At 41.5% G+C, this 24,619-nt stretch overlaps 1 protein-coding gene across 1 annotated transcript in view; it reads right to left on the bottom strand.

Moving 5' to 3' along the window:
- The window catches only part of DCC (DCC netrin 1 receptor), a 923,941-nt gene that overhangs the window by 575,761 nt on the left and 323,561 nt on the right, over positions 1–24,619 (bottom strand). The window contains exon 2 of the mRNA XM_065406266.1: positions 18,886–19,206. Within this exon, the coding sequence (XP_065262338.1) occupies positions 18,886–19,206 (321 nt within the window). The remainder of the gene's footprint in view (positions 1–18,885; positions 19,207–24,619) is intronic.

Here is a 24,619-nt window from a genome sequence, read left to right as displayed (position 1 = left end):
AGTAAAAAGGGGAGAATATTGATACTTATTAACATCACAAAAGAGATTTGTGATCTCTGGATGAAAAGTTCTACATAAGTACTCTAGCATTGTCATTATTTAGTAACCAAGGTCATGTTCATTTTCAGGGCCCTGTTTAATTTAGCTATGGCCAAACACATTATTTTCAAAACGTGTGAACTATTTACTCCTGAGCTAAAATCTTATATGCCAGACTTCAGCCTAGGTGAGTTCTGAGAGCGGAGTAATAAACACATAAAAATAGAGTTTATAATGGAATGCTGACAGATTTAACTATAGCTACCCTAATGGGGATCACTGTAATAAAATGAATGCAATCACTCATCTCATTTTACCAGATTTGATTGCTATGGAGAAGATTAAGAAACTTAACATCTTGCACTCCACTAAATTGCATTTTTCCCCCAGACTTTTTGGTGTGTCCTTTGTGATACCACTTACTTGTAAACATCGTCATTTTTGTCTCCATATTCAAACAAATGCATTTAACAGCTTGCATTAGCATTCTCTTCTCTATAGCACTTAATTTCATATCAGGCCAATTTTACTCTGAATCTTACTCAAATTAAAGCAGGGTTATTATGGAAGGTGCAAAGGTTCAATTTAAGTAAAATCAAGACCATTTTCTTTTGTCTGACTGTTTGTTTTGCATTGAAACAACAGCCTAATAAATTTTAATCATTTCAATCTTTTCAAATTGAAAGCTTTTCAAGAGCATTTTTGCACTTAAGAATATAAGACATGCTTTCTATTTCCATTCTTAAGGCTTGCATGGAATCATAGACATTAGAACTGGAAGAGACCTTTGCGTCATCCAGTCAATCTCCTGTCAATGAAGAATTGTCTCATCTAGAGGTGAATAGGGAATGAGAGGGTTTAAGAATTATACATTTCCCCCTGTAAATCGGTGATCATCCAACATCAATTATGGCATGCAGTGAAATCTGGAGACATAAGTTTCCCCACACCTAGCTTGTCAATCAAATCCCCAAACTGTAAAGTGCACACTAAATAATTCTATTGTTCAAATGCAGGCAGCAGCTGGGAGTAGAGAAAGCTGCCATGCTTTAATTAATATGCTTTGATATTGTGCTTTCTGAAACTTGGAGATTGACTGAGCTCATTTAAACGTCTCCTTCCTGCAGTGACATTCTGTGGCATCTAAAATGACCTGCTTCTCATTTGCCCACCTGAGGTCACTAAGGACAACTAGAAGGGTTGTAAACAGCTCCCCTCATCTTATTAAACACCACCTTTGAAATGTGTATAGATTTCAAGTATGGGAGGTCATGATACCATTAGAGAGGTTAAACTGGAAACAAGAAAGCATGCAAGGTGGTCACAAGATCATTTCAAGCTACACAATTAAATTAACCTATACAAATCTGTGCAGGTGGCTACATTTATATTACTTATCTGGGACAGGAGAGTGAAATCCAGAAATGGGGGGAGGAATTGTCAAAAAGGAAACTGACTTCTAGAGATGAGCAAATTCCACAAAGCATTGTCTACAAATATTCCTATTTTAAAAAATCAAATTTACTTTAGCTGGGATCGTTCAACCTTTGGTACTCACTTTATGTGAACATTTAGTTTATTGACTTTTACTAGCATGAATGCATGTGGAAAGCAAATCTCAAAGCTATGTGGAAACTAAATTTTAAATCCATGCTTCACAAGGTATTTATTCCAAATGGCCTGCATGGTCATCCAATTAGGGATCTGAAAAAATGTAGCGTGAATTATCTGACTAACCAAAACAAAACAACACCGCTCAAATGTCAAATATAAGTATAAAATTATTGTACTGAACTGTTCACAATTTTGAAAAAGAATATCACATGCTTCAGCAAATATAATTAAACAAATATATCCAAAGAAACTGTGATCTGCTCTTGATAATTTTTATGCTAGTTTTGTCTAATAAATTATTCATTGTGAATTATTTGCTCAGCTATACGTATTTCGTAAGGAAAGCCTTATTATCTACTCTATGTCACAAATAAGGACTTAAGATTTCAGTATTTTTGCCTCTCTCTGTGCTATAAATTGCAATGCAGATTACAAAATGAATGGGTGAGGAATAATCCCAAAAGGTTTGTTATTAATATTTCACATGTGTATGGAATCCTTCACCCCAAAGGATCTCACCATGCTATGGAAACCATATTAATAAAGTACCTCTGAAATGCAGACACATCCTCTGTGAAGGGTGTCAAGCAACCAACACATATAGTGTTCCACATCTGTAGAAAGATGGAAATGTTTTCCCAAAAATATCAGTGAAAATCCCTACTCCCATGAAAACTCCTTGAGATCTTTATTAGAAATGGAGAGCAGATAGGCCTTTAATATCTGGCCTGAAAGACCTGCACACAAAGTGGTAATCAGTTTATCTACCTCAGAAGGATGATGTGTTGAGTTGAATCATGGGATTTGAACCTGAGATTCTAGAGGTTTCAGAACAAAAACTTAGATCACTAACCTAGTATCATAGAGTGACACTGGCCCTCTAAGAGGGATCAGAGTAAATGAAGCTGTGACTCATCAACTGCCTCCTAATTGGGCTTAAAAGAGGGCATCTGGGCTATAGAGGGGGAGAGACCTGGTGAGTAAAGGTTGCCTTAGACCAGTCAGGGAGAGTGAGAGCTGCTCTTTTGGAATGATAATTTCTGAGCAGAGAGACTGGGGGAGTTCCCACTGAAAAGAGTGGGGATATACTCCTGCTGGAAGGGCTGGGGTGGCTGTCCTGCCAGAGGGATGGAAAAGGACAGACACCATCCAGGTGTGATGGAAGATGCTGTAATGTGTTATGTCAATGGATATGCTGTCTGGGGATTTTAAGGACTATTTGTACTGGGGTGATAAATGGACTATGTTTGGGGATTTAGAATTTGGACTATTCACACAATGATTTTGTAATAAACTAGCCTCAGGCAAGGGTATTATTGAGGTAAGAAAGCATGGCATAGACTTATGGGGGACTCTGAAGGAGGGAAACTGAGGTAGGTGTGGATGTTGTGCCACAAGAGGATGCTCCAGGCAGGGCTATCCTATGACATCTATCCTAGCTGACACTTTAACATGAACCGGGGGAAAGAATATAAATAGGTTTCTATTTGATCTGGGCAAATAACTGATTTTGCAATTCACTGGCAGTTCTTAAAAAAAAAACAAAAAAAACAGTTTGACCCAAACTGAATCTGAAAAATTTCAGTAAATTGGAAAAAAAATAGTCAAATGAAAGTTTATTTGCTACCCAAATATAAGAATGGCCATACTCGGTCAGACCAATGGTCCATCTAACTCACTATCCTGTCTCTGACAGTGGCCAGTGTCAGATACTTCAGAGGGAATGAACAGAACAGTGCAATTTTGAGTTGCCCTGTCCCAACTTCTCGTAGCTGGAGGTTTAGGGACACCTGGAGCATGGGGTTGCATCCATGATCATCTTGGCTAATAGCCATTGATGGACCTATCCTCCATAAACTAATCTAATTATTTTCTGAACCCAGTTATTCTTTTGGCCTTCATAATATCCCCTGGTAATGAGTTTCATGTGTTGACTGTGCATGGTGTGAAGAAGTACTTCCTTTTGTTTGTTTTAGCCCTACTGCCCATTAATTTCCTTGGGTGATCCCTGGTTCTGGTACTGTGAAGAGGTAAATAACACTTCCTTATTCACTTTCTCCACACCATTCATGATTTTATAGACCTCTACCATACCGCCCCCCTTAGTGATCTCTTTTCTAAGATGAACAGTCCCAATCTTTTAAATCTCTCCTGATATGGAAGCTGTTCGATACCCCTAATCCCTTTTGTTGCCATTCTTTGCATCTCTTCCAATTTTAATATACCTTTTTTGAGATGGGGTGACCTCAGCTGCACTCCGTACTCAAGGTTTGGGCATACTATGGATTTATGTAGGCATTATGCTATTTCTGTTTTATTATCAATCCATTTTCTAATGGTTCCTAACATTCTGTTAACATTTTTGACTACTGCTTCACATTGAGCGGATGTTTTCAGAGAACTATCCACAATGACTCCAAGATCTCTTTCTTGAGTGATAACAGCTAATTTAGACCCCAGAATTTAGTATGTATAGTTGGGATTATGTATTCCAAAGTGCATTACTTTGCACTTATCAACATTGAATTTCATCTGCCATTTTGTTGCCTAGTCACCCATTTTAGTGAGATCCCTTTGTAACAATTTTCATTCAGCTTTGGACTTAACTATCTGGAATTATTTTGTATAGTCTTCAATTTTTCCCACCTCACAGTTTACCCTTTTTTCCAGATCATTTATGAATATTATACACACTACAGGTCCCAGGGCAGAGACCTCAAGAGGTCATCAAGTCCAACCCCCTGCACTGAAGCATGACCAAGTAAACCTAAACCATCCCTGATTGGTGTTTGTCTAACCCCTTCTTAAAAATCTCCAATGCTGGGGATTCCACAATGTCCTTTGGAAACCAATTCCAGAATTCAATTACCCTTAAAGTTAGAAAGGTTTTTCTAATATCTAATCTAAATCTCCCTTGCTGCAGATTAAGCCCATTACTTCTTGTCCTAACTCCAATGGACATGGAGAACAATTGATCACGGTCCTCTTTGTAACCGCCCTTAATATATTAGAAGACTTATGGCCCCCTGTCTTCTTTTCCCAAGACTAAACCATTTATTTTAACCTTTCCTTAGAGGTCAGGTTTTCTAAACCTTTTATCATTTTTGTTGGTCTCCTCTGGACTCCAATTTGTCATCTTTCCAAAAATGAGGTGCCCAGAACTGAACACAGTACTCTAGATGAGGCCTCACCAGTGCCTCATCTCAAGTACTAGTACTAGCATCACATATCAACACTGAATGACGATCCAACAAATAGCAGGGCTTACTTTGATACTCCTACTTTTTAATTGTCTGTTACATCACTATTAGGCCCAGAGGGGAAAAAGTCACGGCAAGACTGAAAGCAAGATTAAGAGAAATTATAGACTGCAGAAGAAAGAAAGAACAAATTTATCTGGGTTGCAAAACAAATAATTCTAAAGCTGTTGGGGACTTAGATTACATAACTAGGGTCAAGGACAGCCTTAGGCAAAAGCAACACAAGTGACCGGTTGGCCCCTGTAGTCGTACAGTAACTCAGCAACTCACAGTCTGGCCTCCCATCTGGAAGATTATAGCTGAACAAGTATAAGACTGACTCTGAGCAGTGGATTTGTTCAGATGAACAGCAAAGGAAAGCAAAAAGGGACCAAGCTATGAGCAAGAGAAAATGTTCCAAATGGAAAAGCCCCTACAACAAACTGCATGTGAAGCATGACATGCTAGGAACTAAGAGCAGGACCAGGCCTGGTCTTTCCTCGGTGCCTGAATGACTGGTCAATCTGGAAATAGGGAGGAGATAGGATGGGAAGAACAAAAAAACCCATAATGATTCAAATAGTTTGCTGATAACCATAGGTTTAGGGAAGTTGCCTGAGTCATAATGGATGTTTCTCACCAAGATAGGTGCATACTAATAGATTCCTTGCTTATTCTACCATGGGAGCACTTGCGGAGATACCCAATTTAGGAAAATGAGACCATCAATTCTAAGCATCATTCACAAATGTTAATTTATGCTTTAAAAGAAAACAGAAGGGTGACATCAGTAATGATCAGTACACCCATTTATTTTCAAGCTTAAAAGCAGTATGACCATAGCACTTATTTAATTTGGTGCAATAAAGGACAAGTGGGATGAAATTAATAAAGGGAAAATTGAGGCTTAATATCCAGGAAAACTTCCCAAGAGATTTGTACAACAGACTCCCTAGGAAATCACACCACTTGGGACTTTTAAAACCAAAGTGGACATAGCATGAGAAAATGCACTGTAGGGAACACTTCTTCCCTGGTAGGTTGACGGGCTGGCTGATCTAATAACTAGTAGATTATGATTCACCAAATCTGCTAGTTCTCTGGAAACCAATTGGTACCTGGAGGCAACACTAAATGTAAGTGAGGTATAGAAAATCATCATCAAAGCCTGATTCACGTGCTCACGCCTGTTGCTTCACTGAAATGGATCTATATTTTTACACTCAAATTATCAACTAAGGATATAAATTGTACAAGTGAGGAGCATCTTCCCTCATATTTTAGAAGTCACACACTAAAAAATTAAGTGTCCTTATTATATGCCATTATTCCATTCTGGGTTAAGATCTTCTCAGATCTCATAAATTGAGCAAGATCAGGGTAGGCCAGTTTGGGATGCAAAACTGGTGAGGAAGTCAGAGTTTCACAGGTGTAGAATTGGGGTAAATGAGAGAAGAATTGGGACCATGGTTCATAAAGTGCTTTATGATTATTCAAGATCAAAGGTGTCATGAACAAAAGGCATTTCAGTTTCCCACCTTGGGTAGTCAAATAAATAACAATGGTGCAAATTAAGTGCAAGGAGCATATAAAACACTACCACATTAGAATGGTAGTGGTTTTTTACACTTTGCACAGTTGTAAACACCGAGCACAAGACTGTGGAGAATCAGGCCCCACGTCAGGGTGCAAGTGAACAGTCAGGCATATTATTTAATTTCCTAATATGTCCTTCTAATTTTCAGATCACGGCATAATTAATTTTTCAGTTTTATTAGAACGGTGCTTAATCTGCTTTAACAGTGTGATAGAATGGACATTTGTATGTGTATGCACACGTACATGTAAATCTTACAGTGATAACAATAGGACAGTAAACAGTAATAGCACAAAGTGTACACTCAGGAACAGTCCATGTCATTAAGCAAAAACACAATTAAGTAGTATTGGTCATCAAGTGATATAGGAAGCACTCCCGCATGCACACACTATTGAGCCGTGTAGCTTTAAAAAAGAGGGGGCGAGGGGAGAGAAAAAGAAGAAAAACTAAACTTCAAGATCATCCTTCAGCACAACAAAATTAACCAATTCCCGAATGATTTCTAAGTGGTCCTACATACCGGTACTCAGTGTGCTGCCTAGGTACAGTGCGCTGCCTAAGTTTATCCTTAAATTATTCACAAACTCAATACATAATAGAACCACATCAACTCGCAGGCCTTGATAACATAAGAATCATGCCTTGAATATAAAAAGAAAAATAGGGAAACATCACTGATAAAGAGTTCATAAAAGTCCAATCACACTACTGGATTTACTATCAGATGGTCATATTTTTATCAGAGTTTTCCAGCAGAGTTGTCTCTTTTACTGAGTTACTAAGATTTAGACCTTTGTAATTTTAGCATTTATCAAGAAACTCAATTTTTAGAGATCCACAGGGGATTTTTGGAAAGAAATTGGTTTTAGTTTTCTTCAACAAAATTATTTTAAAAAGTTACTGCCTAGATTTTATTGTGGCTTATTAATTCCTCTGCAGTATGGCTCACTTAAATAACATTTTTTACGACAAAAGTGAACTCAGGGTATGGGACTGGCTGCAAGCAAAAAGATTACTTTGTTGGGGACACTATACCAGACAAATAGGATGCCAAAGAAAATAACAACAACAGAGTCAAGGTCAGGCAGGTCTAGAGGCCTACCACTGACTAGTTGGCTAGGCATTTTATGCAGAGACATGACCAGTCTGAGATTAAGATAGGAACAGCCATGGACTCCTCCGGACGGTCGAAACAACAGACTGGATTTCTACATAGATTGCTTCCATCAACGTGCAAAGGCTGAAATTGTGGATAAGCAACCTCACTTGCCCCATAACCTCAGCCATGCTGAACACAACGCCATCTACAGCCTCAGAAACAACCCTGACATCATTATCAAAAAGGCTGACAAAGGAGGTGCTGTCGTCATCATGAATAAATTGGAATATGACCAAGAGGCTGCTAGACAGCTCTCTAACACCACATTCTACAGGCCATTATCCTCTGATCCCACTGAGGATTACCTAAAGAAACTACACCATCTGCTAAAAAAACTCCCTGACAAAGCACAGGAACAAATCTGTACAGACACATGCCTAGAACCCCGACCAGGGACATTCTATTTGCTACCCAAGATCCATAAACCTGGAAATCCTGGACGCCCCATCATCTCAGGCATTGGCACCCTAACATCAGGCTTGTCTGGTTATGTGGACTCTCTCCTCAGACCCTACGCTACCAGCACTCCTAGCTATCTTCGAGATACTACTGACTTCCTGAGGAAACTAGAATCCATCGGTGATCTTCCAGAAAACACCATCCTGGCCACCATGGACGTAGAAGCCCTCTACACCAATATTCCACACACAGATGGACTACAAGCTATCAGGAACAGTATCCCCGATAATGTCACAGCTAACCTGGTGGCTGAACTCTGTGACTTTGTCCTCACCCACAACTATTTCACATTTGGGGACAATATATACCTTCAAGTCAGCGGCACTGCTATGGGTACCCGCATGGCCCCACAGTATGCCAACATTTTTATGGCTGACTTAGAACAACGCTTCCTTAGCTCTCGTCCCCTAACGCCCCTACTCTACTTGCGCTACATTGATGACATCTTCATCATCTGGACCCATGGAAAAGAAGCCCTTGAGGAATTCCACCATGATTTCAATAATTTCCATCCCACCATCAACCTCAGCCTAGATCAATCCACACAAGCGGTCCATTTCCTGGACACTACTGTGCTAATAAGCGATGGTCACATAAATACCACCCTGTACCGGAAACCTACTGATCGCTACACTTACCTACATGCCTCCAGCTTCCATCCAGGACACACCACACGATCCATTGTCTACAGCCAAGCTCTAAGATATAACCGCATTTGCTCCAATCCCTCAGATAGAGACAAGCACCTACAAGATCTCTATCAAGCATTCTTAAAACTACAATACCCACCTGCTGAAGTGAAAAAACAGATTGACAGAGCCAGACGAGTACCCAGAAGTCACCTCCTACAAGACAGGGCCAACAAAGAAAATAACAGAACACCACTAGCTGTCACCTTCAGCCCCCAACTAAAACCTCTCCAGCGCATCATCAGAGATCTACAACCTATCCTGAAAGATGATCCTTTACTCTCACAGATCTTGGGAGACAGACCTGTCCTCGCTTACAGACAACCCCCCAACCTAAAGCAAATACTCACCAGCAACCACACATCACTGAACAAAAACACTGACCCAGGAACCTATCCTTGTAACAAAGCCCGATGCCAACTCTGTCCACATATCTATTCAAGTGACACCATCATAGGGCCTAATCACATCAGCCATACCATCAGGGGCTCGTTCACCTGCACATCTACCAATGTGATATATGCCATCGTGTGCCAGCAATGCCCCTCTGCCATGTACATTGGCCAAACCGGACAGTCTCTACGCAAAAGAATTAATGGACACAAATCTGACATCAGGAATCATAATACTCAAAAACCAGTGGGAGAACACTTTAACCTGTCTGGCCATTCTTTGACAGACCTGCAGGTGGCTATCTTAAAACAGAAAAACTTCAAAAACAGACTCCAACGAGAGACTGCTGAGCTGGAATTGATATGCAAACTAGACACAATCAACACAGGATTAAATAAAGACTGGGAATGGCTGAGCCATTACAAACATTGAATCTATCTCCCCTTGTAAGTATTCTCACACTTGCTTCTTATCAAACTGTCTGTACTGGGCTATCTTGATTATCACTTCAAAAGTTTTTTTTCTCTTACTTAATTGGCCTCTCAGACTTGGTAAGACAACTCCCACCTGTTCATGCTCTCTGTATGTGTGTATATATATCTCCTCAATATATGTTTCACTCTATATGCATCCGAAGAAGTGGGTTGTAGCCCACGAAAGCTTATGCTCTAATAAATTTGTTAGTCTCTAAGGTGCCACAAGTACTCCTGTTATTCATGGGCAGGAGTGAATGGCAATGCTGCATTTTACCTATAAAGATGCTTTGGGATGAGAGGAAGAATGAATAAAATTAATATTTGACAGCTTAGGAGGTGGACATATGATAAAGGATGCTGGCCTCTTCTATAAAAGTGAGTATCCTAGAATCATAGAAATTCAAAAAGTAACAGCCTAGTGCTCTCTGTTACATTTTCTAGTGCTGTCTCCAGTCTAGCATTTGCTAATATTCAGTTGACATTTACTTTATTTCATCCCATTACCCCCTGGGTAATGGATAGCCCTTGTGACCCTCTAAATAATTCATTTTTAACCTTAGTTTATTAACGCCCTAAAATACTTGTAAATAGTAATGCCCCTTAGTCTTCTTAGTTGTTAATTAAACATGCCATGCCACACATAAATAGTTCTTTTAAAATTATTAGAGGGTTTAAAAGTTTTAAAATTTAGCAAAATTTCTCTCCCTGTTGGACAGCTTTGAACTGGGATTCAGATTTCTCTTTCTTCACATCTATAAGATTTTCATCTCAGGTTCAGCCATGATCCTATTCACCAGCTTTGTATTATTCTGAATTTGGCAATACTGTTAGAGAAATTACAATGTGGAACAGTTCCCAGGAACGTATGCCCCATAACCACGGACTCTGGGGAGCACTGGGGTCCCAGCTGCCCACCATGAATCCAGGCAGGATTCCCTGGGAACCCTGTCTTGGATTTGCTAAAGTTCATTGAACCAGCAATGTTTTAGGCAAAACACTTTGGACTGCACGAGTAGCCCAACCGATTGCAATTGGGACTGAATGAACAGGAATACAGTAAGATATTACTCAGGGTGAGCGAGGTGGCAGAATGTGTTCAGAAATGATTTTCAACAGTTATCGCTTTAGTCATAATTTGCCACAACCAACAACGTAATCAATTTTTTTGGCATGACAAACATGCAGACTGCTCGAGAAACAGGAAGCTGAAGTGCAGGAATTCTGTACAATCTAATCTTTTGGCTTGTCTTTTAATAAAATACGGATACTGGGTCCAACTAGTTCAGAAACTGTCTAGTTCGGAACCCTAGTTTGACCCTCAAATTCCTGCCCTTCCTTCTTCAGTCTAATTAACAAATCTGTATAAATCTGAATCCTACCTTATTTTTCACCATTACAAGAAAAAAGCATGCCCCATTGTGAGAGGGTGTACCCGGCCTTTGTGGACACTGCTGGAAGTCCCGGCATCCTAGTACATCCCATTCCGGCAAAGTGATAGGAAAGGAGCAATGAAGGTGGATCCTCCAGGTCTGCCTAGAGAGGCCTCAGGGAAGCAGCCCATCAGAGCCCAGAAGGCTCAGCTAAAAAGAGCTGCAGGGCCTTAGCAGGTCAGTTCCTTGCTGGGACCAGAGGAGCAAGGAAGGATGCTCCTGTCTGGCCAAAGGAGTTTGAGAGATAATAAGAGGTTTTGTTTGTTTGGTTTTTTCCCCGATTGAATTTTGAATTGCGGAGTTTGGGAGAGAGAGATAGCCGAAGAACCTTAACCCTGAGGTAAGGGTGATGCTAAAGGGGCTAGAATGGAAGAGGCCCAGAGAAGCAGCAGCAACTAATTGAATCAAGCAGGAGATGGGTGCTGTTTATAGGGTTCTTGGGTTTAACCCGAAGTAGTGGGCTGGCCTGGGTTCCTCTGCTACTGCAGGTAAAGTGGCATAAACCCAAGAAGGTGGCAGAGCTTATTTGGAAGCCAGAACAAAGGGCTGAATTTAAAGGGCCCAGAGTTGGGCTGAAGACCCTATCAAGGACAAAGAGACTTTTATTTGCTAGTCTTTAATACCCTGGAAGGGGTTCATTCTGACTTTATAATTTGACCAGAGGCCCAAGCTGCTGAAGACCCATCAAGGTCAGTTAGCAGCCCACAGGTGGCACCAGGGATGTGTAAAGGGCTGTGGTCCACATCCAGCAGCTTGGAGGTGCTCAGGAGGTGAATGTCCCATTACACCTAAATGGAAAAGTTTACCCCTCTCAGATTAATCTATTTGGTAGCCTCATTCAAAAGCCAATTGCTGCATTAAGACCAATAGGCTCTTCCCTCAACCACCCTCAATAAAAGAGCAATGTTTTGGGTTGGTTAGGCTAGTGTTAAAGCCAGAGACTTTGGATCACTGACCCAAGAATGGTATATGAATAGAAATCAAATTGCTCAATGTAATGTCTATATCTGAAGACCTACCCATTACTAGAAATACCAATAATCAGTAGCCTGTTAAATTGGGACTTTTAATAAGATGTTAGACTTGGAGGCAGCTCTTAGTTTCTCTTCGCTGCTCTCATTCCCACTTCAGCCAAGAACACTTTTACGATTGGTGAGTGTCAAGGCCTCAAGAGCCCTTGAGAAGTTCCTGGAAAATATGATTTGTGGTACATGGCAGGTTCCATGCATAAAATTTCTTGACTGATTACAGACAGCTTTCATTTGACACATTTTCTTCATCAAATAGCACTTTAAGAAGTGAAAATAGAAGGGGGGAGGGCTTTAAAAGGGCAATATACTTTCAATACTCTTGAGCAGTTTGTTCTAAGCAAAGTTGACTGTTACCTTTTAGTGATGACTGGTTTACTGATTGTTAATGCTTTAAAAATAAAATGAAATCAGGTGTATAGTCTTTACTGCAAGAAAGATATATGCCTCCGTGCATAGCAGTGGTTTGGCAATCTTAATCTCCAAAGACATAACGTTGATGTATGTTATGTTGCCAAACAGCACAGTGAGTGTTTAAAATGCTGTGAACAGCCCTATTGCCTCCACATGATACAATCTAAGATTAGATTGTAACTCAGTGACTGAATCCTTTCCCAAATCCTGCATAGAATATTAAAGCTCAGGCCATTTACTCTAATATCTTGAAGGAAGGAATTTTTTTTCTTTTTGCCATAGAAACAAGAAAGCACAGAGTGGGGATATGCACTGTCGGCAACATGAAAGCATGTCACCCACATCAGGCAATTCCACTGTAATACAACGTCATCGTTTCTATTTTGATGAAAGCTTGAGGCTGTGCAAAAGGATCTGTTTAGCAACCATGTCTATGGTATCATAACTGTTCAAATCTCAACTGATATATTAACCTAAGATCTATCCAGCGCTTCTCCTGCATCCTTGATGTCTGCCGTATTAATTTTGATGGAATTAAATGCACGTAGAGGTCAAGGAGTTAATTCAGACTGTCACCCTTCTGTACTTTTTTCCAAATAATTTTATATAACAATCTGAGTTGATCTTCTGTTACTTTAGACAGCTTAAAGTACCTTGCACAACACAGCCCTGCAAAAGCAGCTTCATGCAGTGATTAGTGCAACATACTGTAGTGTTAGACCTTTATTTCTCCTCTTACCCTTCTTCCCTATCCTGTCGTATCTTCCATTTGCCTGTGTCTTAAGTCAGCGCTGTGCTGCTAAAATTTTAACAAGGACTTCTTCAAATATTTTCCAGCTCCCTCACGAATACATCTGACCTTCCGTCACCAAAATACTCTTCCCACACCTCAAATTTATCCTCTATCCCACAAAATGTAGCAATTCTACACTCTTCCCCCACCAAACAGCTGCATCAGTGCTTTCACTCTCACCCACATCAATCAGTCCCTTTAACATGCCATGCTTCCCTCTCCCCTGCATTTTTCTTTCTTTCTTTCTTTCTTTCTTTTATAATAGCATCTAGGGACCCCAAACAGGGCTTTGGCCTCATCATTGTACAAACACCGCAAGGACAATCCCTGCCCCAGAGATCTCACAGTCAGGGATTTAGGCAACACACAACCCATGAATAAGTTGACAGGGAACAGTAGAGACAGGTTCATTTACTTAAATTAGTAATCAGCAAAAGTCCAACCAAAGCCAAACAGCATCTCAGAGGCTCCCCTATTAGGCAGCCGTTCCTCAAAACAGAGGTGATTGTAGCAGGCAGCGGTCCTGAAGCCTTTGGCTTGCAGGTGGTTGGTCAGGTAGAGAGTGGGTCCCCTCTGATGGTGGAATGGGTGTTTGCTGGTAGGTTGGGGATGTACGCCCTTGGTTCTTGAGGTGGGAAGTTTTGTCTGATTGTGAGGAGTCTACCCCACCTGGTATGGGGATAAGTAGGGGAAGTAGGTCTCGCATTGCTATTAAGGATATTAGGTTGGGGGGTAGCTCTCCCAGGATGATGTGGAGGGCCCAGTAAACAAACAGGCCACTGCTGGCTGGTATGAGGAGTCACCAGGAAAGTGGGTTTCTCCAGCTGGTGTGGGCAAGTGAGTCTACACTGACTAGTATAGTGGTCAGGTTGGGGAGTGGGTGTCCCCTAGACCAGTGGCTCTCAATCTTTCCAGACTACTGTACCTTTTCAGGAATCTGATTTGTCTTGGGTACACCCAAGTTCCACCTAATTTAAAAACGACTTGCTTACAAAATCAGACATAAAATTGCATTATTACTGAAAAATTGCTGACTTTCTCATTTTTACTGTATAATTATAACATAAATCAATTGGAATATAAATATTGTACTCACATTTCAGTGTATAGTATATAGAGCAGTATAAACAAGTCATTGTCTGTTCGAAATTTTAGTTAGTACTGACTTCACTAGTGCTTTTTATGTAGCTTGTTGTAAAACTAGGCAAATATCTAGATGAATTGATGTACCCCGTGGCAGACCTCTGCATACCCACTGATGTGCACGTACCCCTGGTTGAGAACCACTGCCCTAGATGGTAGAAGGGGTCATAGGAGTTAAAAGATGAGGAGCAGGTCTCCTATTGCTGGTGGTATTGAAGTGGGTCTTGAAGTGGGTCTCTGCTAACTGGTGGAGAGGGGAAGCAGGCTCCTTTCCATAAGTTGAGAAAAGACTTGAACTTTTCTTGGGCATTGGAGGGACTGGCTGAGGATAGTAGGGTTCCAGGCTCCATCCCACTATTTATTCTTCAGACTCTGGGCTGTCACTGGGTAAGCAGACAAATGGTGAGGAGAGAGACAGGCTCAAAAGCTCCTGGATTCTCACTCATGGGTGTAATAGCTTGGCCCTGCTCCTCTTGAGCAAAGATCTGTGAAACCCATAGAACTGAGCCAGGCAAGATCTGTGGACCATTTGTGACCTACTAAATCTTTTATTCATAGGATTATATATACCCAGAGATCTTAACACAGCCCTGGAGTCTTTCAGTGTGTGAAGAGACACGTCCATAGTTTCTGCAAACAGCTTTCAACCATCAAAAGGGAGGTGTTCAATGGTGTTCTGAACCTCTCTCAGGAACCCTGAGAGTTGGAGCCATGATGCCCTGCACACAACTACTGCTGCAGAGATGTCTGTGGCATCCAAGGATGCTTAAAGAGACATCCTGATTAATATTTGACCCTCCATGATGGCCTGAAGCTGTTCCCTCTGTTCATGTGGAAGAAGATCAATAAAGATTGTCAAATTATATTTGGCCATGATTGCCTGAGAGTTTGCCATCTAAAATTACAGGATTGCAAAAGCATAAGTTTTTCATCCAAAGAGGTCTAGATGCTTTTGGTCCTTATCATACAGGGTAGACTTGGATTAGTGTTGTTTCCCTACTCATTCACTTCATCCGCCACCAGAATTAGGTAGGGCAGAAGGAGAATAAAATTGTGGATTTCTTGGATGGGATGTAATAATTTATCTTTCCATTTGCAAGTTGGGGGAATGGTATCAGGTGTTTGGCAAACTATATTTTATTGGGTCCAGGACTGCCTGCTTAATGGGTAGCACAACTCTAGTGGGTGTTGCTGATTGACTGCAAAATGTCAAGCAGTTTGTGATGTGAATCCTTGACCTCTTAAAGTGGTATTTGAAGAGCATCAGCTACCTGCTTTATAAGGTCCTGAGGTTTTTGAAAAGCATCAGTCATGACTAGAGATGGTGAAGAAATAGCAGTTTGAGGGGTGGCTTATTCCTCAAACATCTCCTTGTGTTGGGGAGCCAGTTAGGGAGGAGAGACTTGAACATTTCTAATTCCTTGGAACTAGTGGTCTGGCAAATTGCTGTTAGTACACAGCCCAAGGATCCCAGTATGGCCATTGCAGGGGCTCCATACGGGAGAGAGGGTGGCATCTGTGGTGTTGAGCATGAGGGTTTTCCCTATGGGACTCAAAGAACAGGCTCCTGTATGGATGTGTAGGAGAACCCTGCACTGAGATGGATGAGACTGAAGGAAGATCTTCCTCCTCCTTGGCATCTTCCAACGAGAGGGGCACCAGCAGAAAAAGGGTGGAGAGTCCAGTGGTACTGGAGCATGGGGTCTCAGTACTGAGAGGTATGTGGTAGCCATGAGTAGTGGAGATTCCAGTTCATCTGCCACTGATAAAAGTCTTTTGAGATTCTGAATTCCTGTGGTATCGAGTGGAGGATTGGTTCTGACATAACAGCGTGTTTGGCAGTTGAAGCAGACGTACTGTAGATTTTGAGCATACCAAAGTAGGCGCCAATGGTGTCTGACACTTTGGTTTGCATGGTTGTACTGAGGATCCTGTCTGGGGAGGTACCAATGATGGAGCTGTGTTCAGTGGTATTGGTTTGAGGAGTGCTTATCCTCCTTGTCCCTTGTAGACAGGGCTCTGTTGGAAATGTGTTTCTCTTAAGAGTTCTGGGATTTTCCAGACCCACCAGTACTGGAGGAGGAGTCTTTTGCCTCTACACTGCTGAGCTGATAGGTTGAGGCTTCTGATACCATGGACTCAGCAGGGGATGGGGGTCTCTTGGGAGCAGGTTCCTTATGATAACAGTCAGCACTTCTCTTTTGGGACCCTTCATTGAGGCCTCAAGAGTTTTGCCCCTCTTAGGGGAGATCTGTGCTGAGGTCAAAGGGGAACTTGATCTGCCCAGAGACAGATGCCTGTGGGAAGGTCTTCTGACCTGACTCTGAAGTGGGTCAAAGGGAGCACTCCAGCAGCAGCTTGACCTCACAGTTCTTCCTTGCTTTGGATTTAAAAGCCAGGCAAAAGTTACACTTCTGGGAGACATATGACTCTCCCAGGCAGCTGACACACTTAGAGTGGCCATCATTGACTGGGATAGGCTCCCGACAAGAGAGGCAATGTTTGAATCCTGGAGAGTTGGGCATGCCCTGCCAGGAGAGAAAGGCTCCCTGAAGTGAGGGAGAGGACCAAAGTTAATCCTCACACTACTTATCTACTAACTATATAACAACTATCTAAAACCAACTAACACTAAACTATAAAGAAAAAGTTAGCTCAGGCATGCTCAAGGCAGACACGCTAGGGCTCTGTCTTAGGCCAAGGTGGCTGAGAGGGAACTGAGGGCAAATCGACCGTGGCAGCCCTATGTAGCCTCAGTGCATGGCACAAGGATGTATAGGACATATAGGCAGGTCAAACGGACACTGCAAACAGGAAATCTCTGATCAAGGACTCAAGATGCGCTGGTACACCTGAAGTGGATCACCCATAGGGACATTACTCAATGAAGAATTTTTAGCCCACCTCCCCCAATCTGCTGCTGAAGGAATGGATCCCATCTGCGTTCAAGTCTAGCAATCAAGTTGCATTTTCTAGGTCTATCTTTGGAACAAGAGTGGCTACAAATTTATTTTTCTTCAAGAAAAGATTCCTTTCACATGGCCCAAAGAATAGCTCCGTTAACAAGGGAGCTCTCCAGCTCTTCTGTGCTTCAAGTACCATCAACTCTGATTCTTAGCATAACTGTAAAAAATACTTATCTAGACTCTCTTTCCTCCAAGGAGATTTAGTCTGTCTGATTAGAGACTTGGCTGCTTTCAACCATCGTAAGACCAAAGATCCTGTGCCTGCAAGTCTCCCATAGAAAATAAAGTGAGATAGGGGAATATAGTCCAGCTCTGGATATCTACTTGCAGGAAGTCCAGTTCAAGTTCTGACCATTCTAGGCAGCCAAAACATTATTTCAGTCAGAGCCAGATCTAGTAACACACTGCTCCAGATCAAAAGAAAACCTACTGCCCTGTGAAATATTTTAATAACGGTTTACAATGATCCTACAGAAATAGGCTGAAAGCTAGATACCATGGGATACTAAATATAACAACACTTCATTCTTTAACCGTTCATTCAAGGATCTCAAAGCAGTTTGCAATGGTTAGCTGATTCAGGCCTCACGCCACCCTGTAAAGCAGAGTACAGTTATTCCCATTATACAAATGGGGAAACAGACCTGGAGAGGCCATTGCCTATCCTTTTAAATGCCCACTGACTTGAGGTGATGACATTTTTGACACACATGAAGCATTTACAAAGGCTGAGCACCTACCAATCCCTTGTGTCTTCAGTTGGCATTGTGGATGCTCAGCACGTCTGAAAATCATATCTAGGAGCACTAGCTCAGGCCCTCAAACAGTGAGCCACCCAAAATTATTGACCACCTGTGATAATTTAGGCCTAAATGGCTATCATATAGAAACTCAGTGGTAGAGCCATAACCAAATCCAGGTCTCTTGATGACCAATATCCTGTTCTCATCACCATAGTATACTTCCTCCCAGGTATTTCAAAAAAGAGCTACAGAAATTAAGGCTACAAATGCCAATAAGTTGTATAATGGATTCTTGTCAGTGGGGAAAAAAAAGACCTAAACTGAAAAACAAATTATGCACATTTTACATCCCACAGAGGTTCCGGATTTTATTTTTTCTAAGGCTGAATTAACTCAGAAAGCAGTTAATTTCCAACTTCAAAGATTTTTTTCTTGTTTTGAAGACAATAAATATGCAGCAAATATCTCACAGCAACAACGAGCTGATTAGACATATTTAAACAAGAATAGTCGCTTGTCAGAAATAAATTACTGTAGCAGAATGTCATGTCTGGCTTTATTTTATTTATTTTTGGGGGGGCGGGAACCAGACCACACATTTCTGCCAGAAGAATATCTCCCTGTATTTTAATGCTTCTTTAAAATTGTTCTCACAAGACAATGTTTCCAGCAGTTCAAAGGACAGAAGAGTTATTCCTACCTGCTACAGTGACTTTAGCTGTCCGACTGATGATAGCCCCAATGCCTTCTAAAGAGGCCTCACACTGGTAGAGACCCTCATCTGGCTTATGGTGCCTGGAATGGACTATACTTTGTATCAAGAGGGAACCATTGGCCATCTGCTGTCTCCTTTCATCCACTGCCAGGTTTAAGAAGACTGCATCTTTCTTCCACTTGATGACAGGAATTCCTTGATCAGACTCCACTGTGCAATTCAGCAGCACATTACTTCCGCGCATGGTGACAGCATCTGAAGGCTCAGTCAGGAACCGCAATGATGTAAAACCCTTAACTTGTGAACCTAGAATAAGAAAAGCTTGGTTATTCATTCACGTACAGGAAGATAGATGCCAGTTCTGGTGCATTAACTCATTGAAGAGCACGAACACAAAATCCCAGAAGACACTTTGGGTGCCCGGTGAACATTCTGAGAATTAATTTAATTAAAAATAGCATGTCTCAGCAAATTGACTGAAGGAAAACCAAGATGAATATTTTGGTGCCATCAATTCAAATACAATATTTACAAAAGGGAGACAAATATGTAAACAAAGCAAAATACCTCTAACTGCGCCCCCCTCCCCTCATTACTTCAAGAAATAAGCCCCAATGTGTTCAATTTTCTCTAGTGCAGTGGATCAGTACAAAGCCTATGCATTGTTTCAGTACCATTTTGAGGGTATAAATGGAATTTACTCTAATTGGCTCATAGGGCTTGTGCTGGACCCCTGCACAGAGCTGAATTTCACCATGAGAAGTTTGCAAATAGCACTTGGGTGGCTTTGTATTTATGAGCAACTTTCAGAGGAGATTAGCCAAATCCAGAGTCTAGCCATCTATTGGAAGTGCTGCCAAATCTTTGTATATGATGAAGCTTTTCTCCCTGAACCAGAATGACACTCACATCTGTAGTAGGAAGAGAGCCTGAGACATAAGCCCTTATATCAGAGGCCTGGTTTGAGGCCGGACCTGCTCACAGAATTTGGCAAGAGCAGGGCTGATATTGCAGAAAAAACACATTCCTAACAAGTGCTCGTCACAGAGTGCTCATGCAAACACATGCCAATATCCAGTGGTACCAGAACATCCCAATATTAAGGATGGTACACAAACATTACCCAAGGATAACAGGAACACACTGACCCATCCTAAAAGATAAGGTCAGGATGATAGTACGTAATAGAGATGTTTTGATCAAACCAACATGTACAAGATGGGTGATAACTAGCGACGTAAGGGGGCAGTAACTAACTAGGTCAAAGGGGCAGTACTAACTTGTTTGTATCGGGGTATAAAGATGCATCTCAGAGGGAGTGTCTTTGTCTGGCCATAGGGAGGAACGGAAAGTCCCGCCGTTCACAGAGCTGGTCCATTGTTATGGGCATACGTGTATTAGTGGTCTGGTAGAGACTGCGGGATACTAGTACCATGCTTTGTCAACAATACACCTGGCTGGGTGCCCTCGTCCCTTAATGGATCTTGTGGTCATTGGGTGGTTCGCTCGAGGTCTGCAATGCCAGCTGTCTGTGCAGGGCTGGGGCGGCACACAGAGGGAACACACACACACACACACACACAGAGCCAAACAGCTATCAACATCTAACCACAACATTCTCAAAAGCACCTCCTCTTAACTTCTTTTCCATTCCTCTGCAATACAGAGAGAAATGGATGAGATACTGAAGTCCCTTGGGTGCCAACTGAGCAGGTGTCACAGCAGCAGCCATGAATGACAGGGCTGCAAAATGCAGAGTCTAGGCCCCTTTGCAGCCCTGCACAGTTAGGAGGCAATGGAGAAGAAGATGGAGTGAGAGACTTCCATGGAGGGCCCATGATATGAATATAAACCTTCACTGCTAAAGACTAGAAAACTGTTAAGATGCTTAAGAACTAGTGGATTTTATTACATACTCTAATAGCACAATAAAAGGAAAGGAAATGGGCCCGATTCTGATTTTCTATTGGATTGCCCCTTTTCCAGTCATTTACACCTGTACAAAGTGCATGCAAATTGGATTCTGATTTGGTAGCATTTTATATGCACTTTCCACAAATGTAAATTACTAGACTATGGTCCAGGCTGTGGAGAATCAGACCCTATAACTTCCATTGATTGCTAAATGATATCAGAGAGTCAAAACGTACAGGACCTTGTATGTCTTTAAAGCTGCTGTCTGTGAATGGAAAGGAGGCCGATATTTTCTGTTAAGCAAACCTTGTCCTCAACCTTTCTTCCATGGATATGCTATATATAGCACTCCTAGCTGTTAAGGGCTGGGTTGACAGCATCACCTTAAACAGCTTGCCTCCAGCATATGATATTTCCAGCCCCTTCCCAGCTACCATCCTCCTCTCCACATTACTTTCTCTCTGGCCACGTTCTAAAGGAAGAACAAAATTAATTGACTGGCAAAAGATGTATCCAAGGCCTGATCCTGATCTCACTCACATTGGTTTAATCCCACCTGAAGTCAATGGAGCGACACTGGTTTCAGTAACCTAAGGTTGCATACTGGTGGAAGATAGACTTTTGTCATGAAACTGCTGTTAGTAGCAAACAGGCCCATTTACAATTTAGGCAAGTATTGTTATCTTAAAAACATTTATTGCTTTTTATTCTTCCATAGGCCTCTGGTGTTTTGTTTTTAAAACACAGCTTCTTGTTGGACATTTTTATTTATGCCACCAAAACACAACACATTTTAACACCCAGCTGTTTATGACAGTATGTTAATGAATTTATGTGACTATTATCAGAAGTAAATAATCCACTTCTTCTGAAACAGTGGGGTTATGACAGATTTCAATTCAGGGAGTTCATAAATTACAGAAGTTAAACAAAGATTAACTTTCTTTTCATGCAATTACCCTTGCAGTTCAGTCACAATTTCAGCTATTCATATCCTTTGCAGAAGCCATAGTTATCTTAAATTGCTTTAGTACATGGTACCTAACAGCTTGAATAACCTGTAATGCTTTTGAAATGTGAATACAGTTCAAACCCTTCTCTGAAATATTGCTCCTGGAGGCTGAAGTGGTGAGAGGTTGAAGAAATGATCATATGCTTTCAAAGATTTCTTGGAAGTTCAGGAAGGAGGAGGGTTAAGAGACAGGTTTTTAAAGGTATTTAGGTGCCTAATGATACAGATAGCCACCTACTGGGATTTTCAGAACTGCCAAAGTGCCTAATCCCTATTGAAATCAATGGCAGTTAAGTGCCTAGATGCTTTTGAAAATCCCACTAGGCTTCTATCTGGCTAGATACCTAGGAATTAGCTCAAGCAGCCCTCAACCAAAATATTAGATCTTGAATGCCAACCAATCTTTGGGAACATTCCAAATCATGTATCGTCATTATTTTAACAAGGGACTTCCACAAACCTTTTCCTCCCTAACCTGTAGTAAACCCCAGGTACCAGAGTGCATGCACCTGCTGACGGGAAGGCTGAGGGACTGAAGATTGTTCAAAATTTTTATGAAATGTCCAAAGATTACACAGATTTAGTTTTTGTTAGATTAACAGGGAACCAGATTCCAGACAGACCAGAGCTGGAAATACAACTATAGAGCCTGTCAACTGGAACACCTTGGTACTCAGAAGCCCAATCATGGAAAGTTTTAAGGTGTAAACTCACAATGTAAATTGCACTGAGAAACCAATATGAGGGCAGTGCAGTTTATGAAGCACATATTAAACAAATTCTAAGTAACCAGGCAGCGATATTTTGCACTGTTAAAGTGTTCAAGCAGTCAACATGTGTGGCCCTATTTCCAGTGGATTGCAGTAATCCAGTTTTCTTTTTCTTCACACACACTTTGTATAGGTTTCAGAGTGGTAGCCATGTTAGTCTGTATCAGCAAAAAGAATGAGGAGTGGCACCTTAGAGACTAACAAATTTATTTGGGCATAAGCTTTTGTGGGCTAGAACCCACTTCATCAGTTGCATGTAGTGGAAAATACAGTAGGAAGATAATGGGGGTTGCCATACCAACTCTAACGAGACTAATCAATGAAGGTGGGCTATTATCAGCAGGAGAAAAAAAACTTTTGTAGTGATAATCAGGATGGCCCATTTCCAACAGTTGACAAAAAGGTGCAAGTAACAGTAGGGGAAAAATTAGCCTGGGGAAATAGTTTTTAGTTTGTGTAATGACCCATCCACTCCCAGTCTTTATTCCAGCCTAATTTAATGGTGTCCAGTTTGCAAATTAATTCCAGTTCTGCAGTTTCTCGCTGGAGTCTGTTTTTGAAGTTTTTTTGGTTGAAGAATTGCGACTTTTAGGTCCCTGAGTGACCAGGGAGGTTGAAGTGTTCTCCGACTGGTTTTTGAATGTTATAATTCTTGACATCTGATTTGTGTCCATTTATTCTTTTGTGTAGAGATTGTCCAGTTTGCCAATGTACATGGCAGAGGGACATTGCTGGCACAGGATGGCATATATCACATTGGTAGATGTGCAGGTGAACGAACCCCTGATGGTGTGGCTGATGTCTGTAAGCGAGCACAGGCCTGTCTCCCAAGCTGTCTGTAAGCGAGCACAGGCCTGTCTCCCAAGATCTGTGAGAGTGAGGGATCGTCCTTCAGGATAGGTTGTAGATCCTTGATGATGCGCTGGAGAGGATTTAGTTGGGGGCTGAAGGTGATGGCTAGTGGCGTTCTGATACTTTCTTTGTTGGGCCTGTCCTGTAGTAGGTGACTTCTGGGTACTCTTCTGGCTCTGTCAATCTGTTTCTTCACTTCAGCAGGTGGGAACTGTAGTTTTAAGAACGCTCGATAAAGATTTTATAGGTGTTTGTCTCTGTCTGAGGGATTGGAGCAAATGCGGTTGTATAGTTGGACTCCAGGTCCTCTGGGAGAGAATATAATTTCTTGATGGAGAATAATATTTTTTCCCTAGTGAGTGATTAATTAGTGCATCAAGAGTTGAAATCAAAACAGGGAGAAAAGATGAATTTATGAATATATTTTAGAAATTCCAAAATTGAGTTTAGCTTCCCAAATTATGATCTTCAAACCGATTTTTTGTTGAGGCCTAAATAAATTCCACTTAGAAATCATTGTTCTGCACCACTTTCTCACAGTATTGCAACTCATGGTGACCTTCCCTCCAGTGAGCAGAACTGGAAATAGCTACTTAAGGGCACAAGAAGGGGCAGGGAACCTCCCACAGTGTTTTCCCTTATTCTGCCAAAAGCTGAAATGCCACTTCTGAAACGTTCCTAATGCCCAGCACAAGGACATCTATTGAAGCCAATGGCAAAACGCCTGCTGGCATCAATGGAAGGAAGAGTGGGCTGTTGGGAACTAGATCTGAAGTCAAATCCTTGCCTGGCAAAGCACTGTCCCGGATGCTTATCTCTTCAGCTACAGCCAGTGGAGGTTTTTAATCTTGTGCTATTGGAAGACGTGAAAATGCTGTAAAACTTCTTTCGTATTTGTCCTAGTCCTTGAGCAGCCTCTTCCCCGCTGTGCTTTACCTTAAATATCTCATGAAATCTAAGATGAGTTAACAATGCAATGGAGGCACCTAAATACAGCACAGTTTACAACAGGCCATTAAGCTCTTCACCCCTAGCATTGGGGGGGGGGGTTGTTTTTCCATCAGAGATGGACAATGGGTTCATTTTATTTCTAAGAACCAGACTGATATTTTCCAACTATTTTTAAACCTCTAGACTACTAAAACTTATGCCAATAGCTCAAATTAAGGGG

Source organism: Emys orbicularis, chromosome 6 (genome assembly GCF_028017835.1).
Source record: "Emys orbicularis isolate rEmyOrb1 chromosome 6, rEmyOrb1.hap1, whole genome shotgun sequence".
NCBI lineage: Eukaryota > Metazoa > Chordata > Testudines > Emydidae > Emys > Emys orbicularis.
The sequence above is the reverse complement of the archived record's forward strand: the minus strand, read 5'-3'. Positions and strand labels throughout refer to the sequence as shown.